The following is a 13,941-nucleotide window of genomic DNA, read 5'->3' as shown; positions in this document are numbered from 1 at the left end:
CTAATTTTTGCTTGCAGGCTCAGGTGTGTATTGTTTTTCAAACCCTTGGAAACGGTGTAGAAATACTGTATGTGTTGCATCTTCAATCTTTTCCTCTAGTTTTGTCATGGGTACATGTAGGTCAACAGAGGCTAACAGAAGTAAACTGAAAAGATTTCAGTCTCTGGTGCTTAAAACATCTGGACAACTTTTTTTTGGTGGGGTGGGGAGCAGAGTKGGAAGAGAAGGTCTCAGGATGAAGAATCTGTACTTGAAGGTCATWCCACGTAAATACTCTGAACCAAGCAGGCAATTTGGGTAATTAAGTTTCCCAGCTTGCTACCGTTACTTATCCTGTCACTAATCTGTAAAGAAGTCTTGGAAATATTTATGCACATTTTTAGTGAAAAATACACAAAGCTCAACTTTTTCAGACTCGGAGTTATGGGTAGATTCTCTACAGTTTTATTATACAAATGATCAATAAAGGGACAAGATTTTTGTCTAGCTAGGCAAAAAATGTTGTTATCCTTTAATAATAAACTGATTTAAACTTTTACAATTTTCAGACCATCTAAATATTCATAATTCCTCTAGAAGTTATCCCAAAATATTGCATGCTTATAGTGGTTATTTACTACTCTATCCACATATTTCAGGTATCGTCATTTAAAATCASTTGTATGCTAAGTAACCCACATTTAGCTAACTTTGCAGTGTGCTCACCTAGTGCTTATTTGTTTGGGTTTATAAGTAGGTACAGTTCATCTGCTAGGAGATAATCAGAGTTGTATTAAAGGATAATCATACAATGTTTTTGTTGTTTCCATCAGAATGGGAGGTATTCCAGCTAAAAGCCATAAAGGGGAAAAATTGCTTCTGTTTATGGGCATTATTGATATTCTGCAGTCATACAGGTAAGTGGCAGTTCTATTTCAAGTTTTTATTGCAATCAGCTATTCTGATATTACTTACAAATGTGGAAATTTCATAGGGCAGTTCTGATTTTATTTTTATATTCTTAGGTTTATGAAGAAGTTGGAACATTCCTGGAAAGCTCTTGTTTATGATGGGGTAAGTAGATTATTTTTAGTTGTTGATGTTTTAGATAATGGAACTTCGACTTCTGCTGACCAGAAAAAGGTAAGTGCTGATGCTTTTGTAATCTATACATCACTGTGACAGCTAGGCTGCTGCTGTAATTTTTTAGGTGCATTTCCTGAAACATGTTCTAATTCTATTTGTTGATCTTTCAAGAAGTAAATAAAGCAATCACATTTTTCTTATTTAAACAGGACATGAGCCATTCAGCAGAACATTGATGAATCTGCAGTTAAAAATGTACACAAGATTTTTCAAATGCTAGAAAGATTTTGTAGAGTGTGGCTGTATAAAATTCAAAACACATAATTTCATAAGTTAAATAATAGAACTTGAAAAAAAGTTCTTGAAGAGTTAACCTTTAAAAGTGAAAAAGGCTTTTGGTTTTGTTTTTGAGTATGTCTGAAATGCATGGTACAGTTTACCTGAGACATCTGATTTTTTTTTTTCTTGACAATTTAGTTTTGATTTTCCTATGGAGAATGTGACCAAGATCTTTTTAAATCTTGCAGGACACTGTTTCAGTTCACAGACCAAGTTTTTATGCTGACAGATTTTTGAAGTTTATGAGTACAAGAGTTTTCAAAAAAGTTCAAGGTAAGAAAGTTGTCATTGTTACTCTGCTAGGTAATGCAATAATCATTGGGTTTTTTTCTTGATAAAAGAAARCCATTTATCCAGGATTGTGTGGCACTTAACAAAAATTATCAGCAGGTGAGTTTCTTCATTGAAGCCACTGGGATTGCACCCTAGCTGTAGACTTACGGAAAATTATTTGCCATGTATCTGTTGTCGCACCAAGGGCATCTAAAGGCTATTCAAATTTCCTCCTTTTACCACAGATATAAAGCTAATCAAGGGTCCAGTCCTGTATCCGTTACTGATCAGAATATTCCTATTGACTTAATTAGTTTTATTTGCATAAGCAAAGTTTGTTTGCCCACAAAATTTAACATGTTAGAAAGGAAAGCATTCTTCCAAATGTTTTCTTCTGTGCTTTATTGRGGAAAAAATGGGAAGTTGAATGTCATTTAAAAACTTCTGTCTTTGTGACTTTCACCTGTTTTTACTTTTCCTCTACATTTCTCCTTTCCTTAATCTTTTAGTTCATTCCCAAGGGCAAGATAGATATTATTATTAGCTACTTAGAAGAATGGAAAAAAAACCCACTGTCACTGTAGTTGGACATTAGCACTGAGAGTTGTCTTGAGTTAACACTTAGGTTTTTCAGTAATAATTTAACTATTAATTGCTGCTGCTTTTATGAAATAAAATGAATTTATCTATAAAACTTGTAAAATAGCATCTGAAACACTCTTAAGGCGTTGGGGAAGAAAAGTAATCTCAGGCTGGTATCTTCTTCCTGAATCTATGCAAGAGGTTAGAGGTGAAACCGAGAAGGTATTTAGTATTAAAATAAAATAAGTAACACTGCAGTAACTACCTTTCGTGTAGATGTCTGGAGTTAGATGTCAGGAAAAGAACTGAACAAATAGCTATTGCATTTTGTGACATGATTCCAAATTAGAATCATAGATTCACAGAATCGGTAAGGTTGGAAGGGACCTCTGGAGATCATCTAGTCCAACCTCCCTGCTCAGCAGGGTCACCTAGGGCATGGTAGACAGGGTTGCATCCAGGCAGGCCTTGAAGATCTCCAGAGAAGGAGACTCCACAACCTCTCTGGGCAACCTGGTCCAGTGCTCCGTCACTCTCACAGGGAAGAAATTCCCCCTCACGGTCAGGCGGGACTGCCTGTGCTTCAGTTTCTGCCCATTGCCTCTTGTGCTGTCACATGGGACAACTGAAAAGAGTTTGTCCCCGTACCCTTGACACCCTCCCTTCAGGTACTTGTACACCTTGATCAGATCCCCCCTCAGTCTTCTCTTCCCCAGGCTGAAGAGGCCCAGCTCYCRCAGCCRTTCCTCAYAGGGCAGGTGCTCCAGCCSTCTGATCATCTTTGTAGCCCTACGCTGGACTCTCTCCAGTAGCTCCATGTCTGTCTTGTACTGGGGAGCCCAGAACTGGACACAGGACTCGAGATGAGGCCTCCCCAGGGCTGAGGAGAGGGGCAGGATCACCTCCCTCCACCTGCTGGCAACACTCTTCCCAATGCACCCCAGGAGACCATTGGCCTTCTTGGACACAAGGGCACATTGCTGGCTCATGGTCAACTTGTCATCCACCAGCACTCCCAGGTCCTTCTCTGCAGAGCTGCTCTCCAGCACATCAGCCCCCAGCTTGTACTGGGACATACGGTTATTCCTCCCTAGGTGCAGTACTCTGCACTTGCCCTTGTTGAACCTCAGGAAGTTCCTCTCCGCCCAGCTCTCCAGCCTGTCCAGGTCTCTCTGAATGGCAGCACAGCCCTCAGGTGTGTCAGACACTCCTCGCAGCTTGGTATCAATTGAAAAGAACAAATGGATATTGCTGTAGTCCCATGGCTGTGCCATAGTGAGCAGCACACACTTTTTCCTCATAACTTGCACCAAGCTATGAAGCAAAACAAAATAATTTGTAAGTATTAAGGAAGTGATTTATTTTGAGACTTCCTGCAGTAATCCTGCCTTTGAAAAACAACAGGGAAAAAATTATCTGTCAAGCAAAAATCTATTTGAACGTAAGTTCATATGTTCATAGCTCGCTTGATTGTACCTACTTTCCCTTTCTTCACTGAAGGAGAATCTTGGGTATGTCTACAATTTTCTTGGAGCATCATGGTTGAATAGCACAATGCAGGGTAATCTTGACCTTCCAGTGTTATGGGTTTTCCAGTAGTATAATAATATCCTCATCCTGATGCAAAGATCAGTTCTTTTTTTTCTAATTTAAAAAAAATCTTTAAAAAACTTAAAGCCAATTAAAAGCAAAAGAGTAGTTCTGGATTTTTGATAGAACAACACATTTGCTAAAGGATAAAAAAAACAGTTTGTCTGGAAACCTTCAGTTTACACCAAGAACCATACTTCTGTTATCTCCTGTATTTTGCAAAATCAAAGGTGTTACATGAATCATGAGTTCCACGAGACCACCAGAGTAGATCGGAAAGCACGAAGTGTTGATCTCTGCTTTTGTTCATATCTCTCCAAATACTTAAGAATAGCTGAAGGCTATTTGCAGATTAAAGGACAGGAGCTCGTTTGGGTTTGTTGTTTGCTTGTTTTCCAAAGGGTGTATACTAAATTCTGATTATAGGTTTTTGCTATGTCATAATTATGGGAACATTAGAATAATTGCAGCTCACTGGAATCGTTGACATTCTAATGCAAAGTCAAAATTTGGTAGGTCCCAGTTTCTTTACACTGTATTATTTTGTTTTGTAGGATTATATTTGGGTTGATTAACCTCTTCACTTGCAGCTGCATCCTGATTCAGGATTGTGTAACACTGAAACCATTGCTAGTATAATCACTAATTCATTGTTAGGGCAAGAGCTTGACTGGTAAAATGAAATGTAGAGATTTATAGGGCTTCTTATATCAAAATTTCAGCTCAGGTTTAACTTTCATGAAAATTTCTACCATTGAAATTCTGTATTTTTTCAGACTGTACTTGCCTATGTTACTCTGTGTTTTGTGTAAAGATAGTATCATCACTTTCTGAACAACAGCATCCAACTGTTCTTTGAAAGATCCCAGTTGTTTGGAGTGAAACTGTGTGACCCTGACCCTGAAAAATGTCAGAGACATGACGGTTTAGAATAACGTATGTGATTAAATCTAAAAGAGCAAAAAAGAGAGAGAAAACTGTGATAACTAAAAAGAACAAGAAATTAGAAGAATAGATAAGTAATGAAGTACTTAATGAAGTTTCTAAATAAGATGAAGAAAAATAGGGGTATATTGATGAGAGAAGAAGGCTGAGAGTAACCCAACTGAAAAAAAATAAGGAATTAGATCTGTTAACGAGAGTGGGGGAATCTTTTAAAGAAAAAGAGTAAAAATGGAATTAACCCTAATTAGTGATTCCATGTATGTATGATGACAGCTAGTCAGGGAGCTATAACTTTTGCAGAGTTTTAGAAATGTTAGTGAATTAATAGATAATTTCTGTCCAGATTGGTCATGCTAGTGAAAGGAAATCTGGGTTAAAGCACCACAGGTGCAGAGGGGAACGGTGGTGACCTCTGAGATGCCTTTGGTGTGCGTGTCGTAAGGAAGGCTGTAGGGAGTAGGATGAACATAGCAGCGAGGCAAGGGGAGTGGTTGGATTTCACTGTGTCCTAGGCTGCTCTGTGGGGAAAGCTGCTCTCGTTACCTGAGCAATGAAGTTTTTCCAACAGTTATGAGAGTATAAAAGAAACAGACCAGTTTGTTAATGTTAAATGCATCTATGTTAAAGGTACTGACATTGCGCTTCTTAGGTTTTGTAAGCAAAGGTACATTTCTGACACTTACCCTCTAGAAAATTGTTGTGAGTTTCACAGCTTTTTATAAAGTACAGTTCTTGACAAATATACATGCATTGACTGGTTAGAACCACGTAACTGATAGAGGAACATATACTCTAAAAGGGATGCTAGTTAGCAATGTGACATTCCTATCCTTTGTAACTACATTTGGTTTGGATACCAATGTTGAAGTGTTGAATGGACATTGGCTCAAACTGGCATTGTGTCAAACTGATGGAAAGTGTTCTGCAAACACCTTCTTGCCTGGTGTTAGGCTGGTTTATTTCAACATAACCATTAATTACATAGAGTAAGAAAAATGTCAAATCAGATTTAAAGGAAGAGGAAAATGACAACAAATACTGGCACAAAGTATCAACTTACTTAACTCAGCACTAACATCTTAGAGAAAAGTTAAGCCACATAGTGTAAAGCTTATGATTAGAATTAACATTTTGGGACACAACATGGTTATTAATATCAAAATAAAAGGAACTGAATTATTGTGATAAAAAAGTGTGCTAAATAGTGAGATAAAATTCAGCTGAAAGGAAGAAACAGCCTCCTGAGACTGAGATCTCTTAAGCCATGGAACAATGGTCCTTTTCCAAAGAAGTGGTAGGAGCTCCTTTGTCTAAGACAGTACTCTCAGGCATTTCCTTCTGGAACTCTTCTGCACTGATAGGGAGCAGGAAATAGACAGCTTAATACTCTAGTCTATAGAATGAGATCTATTACTTTTGCAACTGTATGTGTTTCCTGAACTTTGAGTCTTTTTTTTTCCCTCCCATTTTTTCAATTTTTGGCTTCTAGTTTGATGTCAACACAAGATGCAACTCTTTTTGTTGTTTAAAACCACAGTGTACAATAAAGAGTGTTGCCCAGGTTCTTCTCTGAACTTAATTTCATAGAATCATAGAATCAGTAAGTTTGGAAGGGACCTCTGGAGATCATCTAGTCCAACCTCCCTGCTCAGCAGGGTCACCTAGGGCATGGTAGACAGGGTTGCATCCAGGCAGGCCTTGAAGATCTCCAGAGAAGGAGACTCCACAACCTCTCTGGGCAACCTGGTCCAGTGCTCCGTCACTCTCACAGGGAAGAAATTCCCCCTCACGSTCAGGYGGAACTTCCTGTGCTTCARTTTCTGCCCATTGCCTCTTGTGCTGTCACACGGGACAACTGAAAAGAGTTTGTCCCCGTACCCTTGACACCCTCCCTTCAGGTACTTGTACACCTTGATCAGATCCCCCCTCAGTCTTCTCTTCCCCAGGCTGAAGAGGCCCAGCTCTCGCAGCCGTTCCTCATACGGCAGGTGCTCCAGCCGTCTGATCATCTTTGTAGCCCTACGCTGGACTCTCTCCAGTAGCTCCATGTCTGTCTCAAATTTGTCTGTCTCCTTTTTCGAGACTATTGACTTGTTTTAATATTCCACTTTTATTGATCTGCTCTGCATACAAGATTATCTACTTTTGGGGGGGGGATTAATAGTACAAATTCATATCATTCTTTTGAAAAATAAAGAATAGGAGTGTGCTTGTCTTCAGGAGCACTGCTTTTAATCTTTGAGTCCAGCATTTCAGTTTGAACTCTTAAGCTTTGTTCCGAATGTATGCTTTTCCCTTAAAGCACAGAAAAAGGCTCCATGAATAACAATAAAAACATAATAAGCAGATTCAGCCTTAGTCAGAGGCCAAGACTTATCTACTACATCATTTTTTAACAGTATATTGGGGGTATGCATCTGAATCATTTTCCAAGCATATGTCAGTTTTTAGCCAACTGTTTGTGATGCTTTTARTTTGCATTTTGTTGTGGAGCACAGTGTCAGCTGTTGCAGTTCATCTGGTAACATTGCAGTCAGTGCTTAGAGGTTAACATTCGGCAATTAAAAACAGTACATGAGGCAGTTTRCATTCCTTTGAAAGAAGAGTTACARACTAGGGGTCATAGATCAGTAGCAGTAGCAGTGGTCACGCCCCAGTGTTTCACCCAAGTTGCCACTGTACGTAGGCAGACCCTAGTAAGAGTTATAGGAGAAGTGCTCATAGCTGAGTATAAGCCATCAACATTTTCAAAGTGTTTATTTTATCCAAAGGTGATGTTTGACATGTGCCACTGGACTGGAAATCCTGTGGAGAGCACATACATCATTACATAGTAGTCGTCCACTGCTCGATCTTAACCTGTCGTAATACTGCAAAAYATCTTTCAGTTTTCCTGTCTTCTGCTTTTCTTTCTATACCACTGTCTTTGATTACATGGGCCAATACTCCTTGGGAGATTTGTAACTTAGTAATGTCAAAATTGGTTAACTGGCCTGATGTTTCATCTAGTGAACAATAAAAAAACCCCTTAAGAAAATATAAAAATTACTTTATTTACAGCTGAGACACTGATGACAGTGGCTCTAGTTTTAAACTAATATTTGATAAATGCATTTATATCTGATGTGTTCTTGGTCTATATTCATAAACTCTAGCTTTACAGTTAGCCTCCTTTTCTATTCCATTTAAAAATGGTATATCCTATGAAAGATGATAGGATGACATCATTCAGCAGCTGTGCTGATTGCTTTCATTTGATGATGCAGCTTTAAAGACTTCTCCTTCCAAGAAACGGTGCAATTCAATCGCAGCCCTGAAGGCAACGTCACAAGAGATAGTATGTGCAGTCAGTCAAGAGTGGAGGGATGAGAAGCATGGCATCCTTACTGAGGGGCAGAGCTATTCCAGCCTTGATGAGGAAGGTAATGTCCTTGGAATCAATAAGCCTAAATGATGTTTTTAAAGAAATTTAGTATAAGCCCTGAATAAAAGGCTTACAGTCTGGCTGATCTTTTGAAACTTCTGCGTGAGGTTATTCTTGGTAACTACTCCTGGAGTGAATTGTTAATCTGGCATGGCAGAATGGGCCTCCAGGAGCAAGGGGCACTCGGTCAAGGTTACGAAATGATCTTAATTGTCATCTTGTTTTCAGGAGATCCTAAAATAGTTTGCGCAATGCAGGTAACAGATTATGGGCAGAGCCAGTGCTACTATTTCTMTGCCTTCTGAACAGACGTGCTGCAACGTGCTATGAAGCTCAGTTCATCGTTCCCAGAGTCTCTGGAAGTAATGCAGACTCTGCCTCTTTCAGAGTTAGTCTGCAGCCGGGCTCAAAGGAGAACCATCTGCCTAATCCCACCTGAAAACCAGGCCCCAGTAGTGTGAGACCAGTCCTGATACTTGAAGAATTCAGCAGATATTCATACCACTCTTTAAGATGCACCCTTGCATGGCTCTGTATGCTGCTAAATATACTGYCCAGCAGCTGAAATTTGCCCTATAGTGAGAAAGAAAGCAGGCGTGTGCATGGGAATATTACAACTCATCAATTCAAACCTGTTAAGAAGCCTCAGGAAAACCATTGAGAGAACAGCATGACTCCATAAAGATCTTTGGATCCATTTTGAAGTGATCTGTTAATACTCTTCTTTATTTTTGCCTATGCAGTGCTAAGTTCACGGCACCGGCCGGATCTAGTGCCCAGTACTCCATCACTGTTTGAAGCAGCTTCCTTGGCAACTACAATTTCTTCTTCTTCCTTGAATGTAGATGAGCACTGTCAACGTGATGAAACCATGCTCTTCTGTAGCAGGTAAAGGCTGTGTGTGTGGCAGAGGGCTCCCCACCAGCACCTTCTGCTAAGAGTCTGGCAATRTGATACTCTTAGCTCTGTGAGAGCTAAAGCAGAAGGGAAAGTTTCTAGCTCCGTGCTGTGTATCTCTAGTGAAGGAGGAGTGCTATAAGCCCATAATATTTCATACTTAWTTTGCATTGTGGTCAAAAAATAAAATGATTGAAGACAGTTTAGGTGTTAAGGTATACTTTGAATTTTTTATTGTGTTACAAAACTAAATTGGACATTAAAGTTTTCTTTCTGTTTTCTCACTTTATTCTGTGCTACAAACCAAGCTACAGTACGATCAGAATAGGAAATACGTGTTGTAACTTGTCTGCACCMTGAAAAAGCTACAGATCAAACAAGACTAAAATTTTACATAATTTTGTGTTAGTAAAAGGGAATTACTTTCAAGTTGATCTTTATTTTAAATGTGCAGAGCTGAATGATTATTTTGAAATGACCATTCCCTCAAGTGAGTATCTGCAGACCTTCCCCAGTGGCTGTGATTACACCTGTCTGTTCTTAATCTGGGAAGGAGAAAAGTGGGAGAGAGTCAGGGAAAGTTGTGCAGACACTTGAGAGTGAGCTTGGGTGTGTGTTGAGCTGTGTTTGAAGGCATTGTAACCACATCTACCCAACACCATGCCCAAGCTAGTARATCTTGTTGGTCTTGGTGATCTTTGTGTACCTGGCCTCTACCTGCTATGACTGAAAGGAAGCATGTGATGGCAAATGGTGCCATGTGGTGTGGTCTTACCTGCATGAGGCTCTCTCTACCATATGTTGAATCACAACATAGTCATTTCTTCATCTGTTCTTGTCAGGGAGAGTAACTGTTGGAAACTCAGGTATCTTGAATTTCCCTATTTTGAATCCGGTGCTACACACTCTCTATATACATTTGAAAAGCTTGTCTATGTGCTGAGATGTAGATCTTTGCTTTAAACTCTGTTGTCCAAAATGATCAAGTTTACAAACAGTAATGGGGCAGTAGTATTTTTTTCTCCCCATTGTAATTTGACCAATTGCATTTTGTAAGAAGTAATATAATGTGCAGGGTTACTTGATCAAAGTGATATACAACTTCTTCAGTAAGTAGAAATAAGCCTTGCTGACAGAGYATCTTCCACAGGCCTTTATTTTGCTATAAAAAATTGAAGGGAGATATGGTTTGTGGTATAACAAAACCAAAGTTTTAATTACAGACCACCACGAATTGTCCAAAAATGCCTCATACAAACTCTAAGAAACAAAATTGCCAAGTAATAAATGCTAGTAGAAATAGAGCTCCTTCCGTTCAGCTTCTGTCAGTCTTGTCCAATTTATGATGGTATGACTATAATGTTCCATGGTCTTGCGCCAAATTTAATCTTTGCTAAAAATCAGGTTATAGAGTTCTATTTTTTTTTTGTATGTTCTGTAAGCCTCAAATAAAACTCCATAAAGTCTTTGCATTAGCATCAGTGAGAAAAGGAAAATTGCATGGTTGACTGGATACCTTTTTACTGCCAATAAAGCTTTTCAAATACTCTTTCCYTTGTACAAAGTTACTTGTATGAAAGAGCTACTTATGTGAGTAGGTCTATGATTTTTTTTCCTGTAGAGGAATTCAAAAATCATCCTAAAACAAAATAAGGTTTTAGCAGATCTATCCTTCAAGTGCATATTCAGACTTACTAATGTCCAGATAGGTCTCAGTCCAAAAAAAAAAAAAAAAAAAATGTTGAGCCTGTTTTCAATTATACAATTACCTTACACATGTTATAAAACGAGAATGGAGCTGCAGGGCCTGCACCCCAGGTTTGCATGCAGGACCCCAGTCAGCAGGTGCCCCTTGTGCACCAGGCCTTGCAGCAGTACTGACAGACGTGCAGTTTTTCCATTTCCTGTGTCAAAACAGAAGATCTTGCCCGCAAGCCAGAAGAGCTGCCGTGGGGGCTGGTGAGTCAGCCCTTGCATCCAACATCCTTCCTGGTCTTGCTCTGACCTTTTCTGCCAAGTTCCCTAGGGCTTAGAAACTAATTTTCTTCTCTCTACCAAGCTCTGGTTCATGTCACAGTCTAAGCATGTCAGATTTGCAAAGATTAGCTTCCCTGTCATAGCGAAAGGGCTTTCTGTTAGGCTTTAAGAGAGCTGCTAAGCATGTTTGGTATCATACTGATTTCCACTAGATGATTCTGGGTACTTGCAGCTTCATTCTCAGCTGTACTTTCTGCACCTGTGCAGCAAGGTCTGTCCTTGTTGACGGCATTAAGTAATATATGCAGTTTAAATGGTATGTATGCTCTTATGGTACATATGAGGAAYTTCAATCTTATCATAAAAAAAGCTGCCAGAGAATRAATAAATAAATAAATAAACTGAATACCCTACTGTGACATATTGAGTGGTAGATGCCTTATATTTATCTCACTGGAGCTTTTGAATATTACAAAATGCAGAACTCATCACATTTCAGTTTGTCTCTGATAAATGGCAAGCCCAGAGCAGGCTTTTTAACAAAGCCTGARTTAGTGATTTGTTTACAAATGTGAGCCTGCTTTCAGTCTTTAAATATGTGATGGACTATGAAGTTCTACTTGAAGTTAATAGAATTATAGCTTGGCATCCTCTTTGCCAGGTTTTTTTCCCGGTCCTTCAAAGTGTCCTGGCATAAAGTACAGAAAATACAAGAACTTYCTTGTAACCAGTCAGAAACCTGTGTTTTATGGTAATGCAGGGAGATAATCCTGCATGCTGTATCTCTACAGCTTCTTGACTCCCATTAATGCTAATGAGCATTATGCACACATACCAGTGAGAAGGCAGATGCTGTTATTTGCCTGATTGAAAAGAGTAGTAATACATCTGACTACCTCGAGGCAYGCATATTGTTTTTAACTTCAGCTTCTCTGAAATACCTCTGTTTCTATTAGACATGGAGATGTAATTGTTTTCCAAGAAGGGGAAAACAGGATTTGATACAGAAAAGGAGCTCAGCACCTTGTCTGCTTGAGGGTGCACAGCACTTGTCTGGTAGAGGTGAGGAACTCACCGTGCCGGGGCCGGGGCAGCCCTGTTTGGGGGGGGCTTGATGCAAGCATGGTTTAGCAGAGGGGACTTGCTGAGCCAGACCTGCTCCTGAGGCTGTGGCGCGTGAGGAGGGTGCAGGTAATCCTAACATGGTACAGATGGCAGCTGGCATAACCCYTCGGTAGGTAACACAGCATCATTTWTGGATTTAGCCTAAAGCAAAAGGAGGCTGAGCAGCAGTCACAGGCACATAGCTAACCAGGAGCATTTCTGCAGGTTGCCAGCTGGTTGTATGGAGCTCTGGGAGTGTTTTTTGTTTTTTTTTGTTTTTTKTTTTTTTGTTTTTTTTTGGGGGGGGGGTTGTTTGTTAGTTTGTTTTTTAACCAAGTTGCTCTTCAGACTTGGAAAAGCTGGAGAAGACTTGAGAAGTTAGTGAGGCAGCGTGAAGAGGGAGTGGCAAAAGTGAATGAAAGGATAAGGTGCAGGTGAGGATGGCCATATTTTTCAGCACAAGAGGAACTTTATCTACAAAAGGGAAATAAAAAGAAAAAAGACAAACATCAYGTAATATATGTTATTCAGTAAACACTGGCATACTTGTCTGTTGAATGACAGCTGGCTTTTATGTTTTATAAAGCTGTTTCTCAGTTAAGTGGTCGTGTTATAAGCAATGTCCAGTGACTTGGATTCTCAGTCTGCAAAGACCTACAGTGATGTTCACTCATCTTGGTAGGGTGCCTTGCCCATGAATGGAAATTACTATGCAACTACACGGATAATTTCTGTTCCCATTTCCTAAGGTGTGGAAATAAACTAGTGCTGTGGAAAGAGTCTGTATTCTCTCACAGGGAGAAGTATTTTCTTCTTATCTTAAAAATATTGTACCTAAGCGTGTACTTACCCACACAATCCAACTGTGGTACCATATTCCTGTCAAGCRGCTCACCATTTCAGAAAAATAGAAAACTTATTTAATTTTTCTTTTTAATGTTCTGCTTGCAGTAGGCCCATGTAGGTCTAAGGTTCTTCCAGTATTTGTGATATTATCCAACTTTACTGTGAGGTARTTGGCATTAGCAATTGTTAGGTAACAGGAGTTAGCAGCACTGTAAACGAATATTATCTCAGGAATRTCCTTCACCAGCAAGTATATATGACTTTTTTTTACGGATTTTTTTCCCTGCCTAGCTCACTGTTAAAAGTGCAAAAATAATACTACCTGAAAGCCTTCCCGTAAGTTGCACCATCATAAACTGTACAATGTTGCCTCATACTTTAGCTGTCTGCAGTATCTTCTCTTAAAACAAACTCCAGCATCATAARGCAGTCTGCAGCATTATCATAAACTTCTGTCAACTAACATTGGTTTAAACAGTGAGATATCATTTTCCTGTTTCCTAATTTGATGGTMTTTCACGTATCCTTTGATCTGTATGCTGTGAGAACAGAGTCACCTCTCTTGATGTTGTAGTCCGAACGGAGGGAGTTGGGGGTTGTTTCTCTTCAGTACTTTTTAAAAGCAACCCCCTAGGTTGCTGTGAGCTTTGCTGGGGAGATCTCTGCATATACACTGAAGTAGGAATGTCTCCATCTGTGCTTACTGAGTTAAACAGATCCAATCTGCATATAGTACTTTCTGGAGATCAGGAAAAAGTATGTGGGTGTTTCTCTTGGTGAAAAATTAAGCTTTAGAATGATTTAGCTGAATGTTTCAGGGAACAGTTTGGTTGTTGAATAGAAGATAAAACCTAAAAGAAGTTCTGTGTTTTTTTTGGGTTTTTTTGTTTTTTTTTTTT

At 39.3% G+C, this 13,941-nt stretch overlaps 1 protein-coding gene across 1 annotated transcript in view; it reads left to right on the top strand.

The window, feature by feature from the left end:
- PIP5K1B (phosphatidylinositol-4-phosphate 5-kinase type 1 beta) overlaps window positions 1–13,941 on the top strand; it is a 105,038-nt gene that overhangs the window by 79,296 nt on the left and 11,801 nt on the right. Inside the window, exons 9-13 of the mRNA XM_085312532.1 lie at window positions 813–896; window positions 1,005–1,053; window positions 1,593–1,677; window positions 8,061–8,216; window positions 8,962–9,106. Coding sequence (XP_085168658.1) covers window positions 813–896; window positions 1,005–1,053; window positions 1,593–1,677; window positions 8,061–8,216; window positions 8,962–9,106 — 519 coding nt within the window. The remainder of the gene's footprint in view (window positions 1–812; window positions 897–1,004; window positions 1,054–1,592; window positions 1,678–8,060; window positions 8,217–8,961; window positions 9,107–13,941) is intronic.

This window comes from Rhea americana, unplaced genomic scaffold (genome assembly GCF_003343005.1).
Source record: "Rhea americana isolate MKP2758 unplaced genomic scaffold, rheAme1 scaffold_11, whole genome shotgun sequence".
Classification (NCBI taxonomy): domain Eukaryota; kingdom Metazoa; phylum Chordata; class Aves; order Rheiformes; family Rheidae; genus Rhea; species Rhea americana.
Note: the sequence above shows the minus strand (reverse complement) of the source record. Positions and strands in the feature narration are given on the sequence as shown.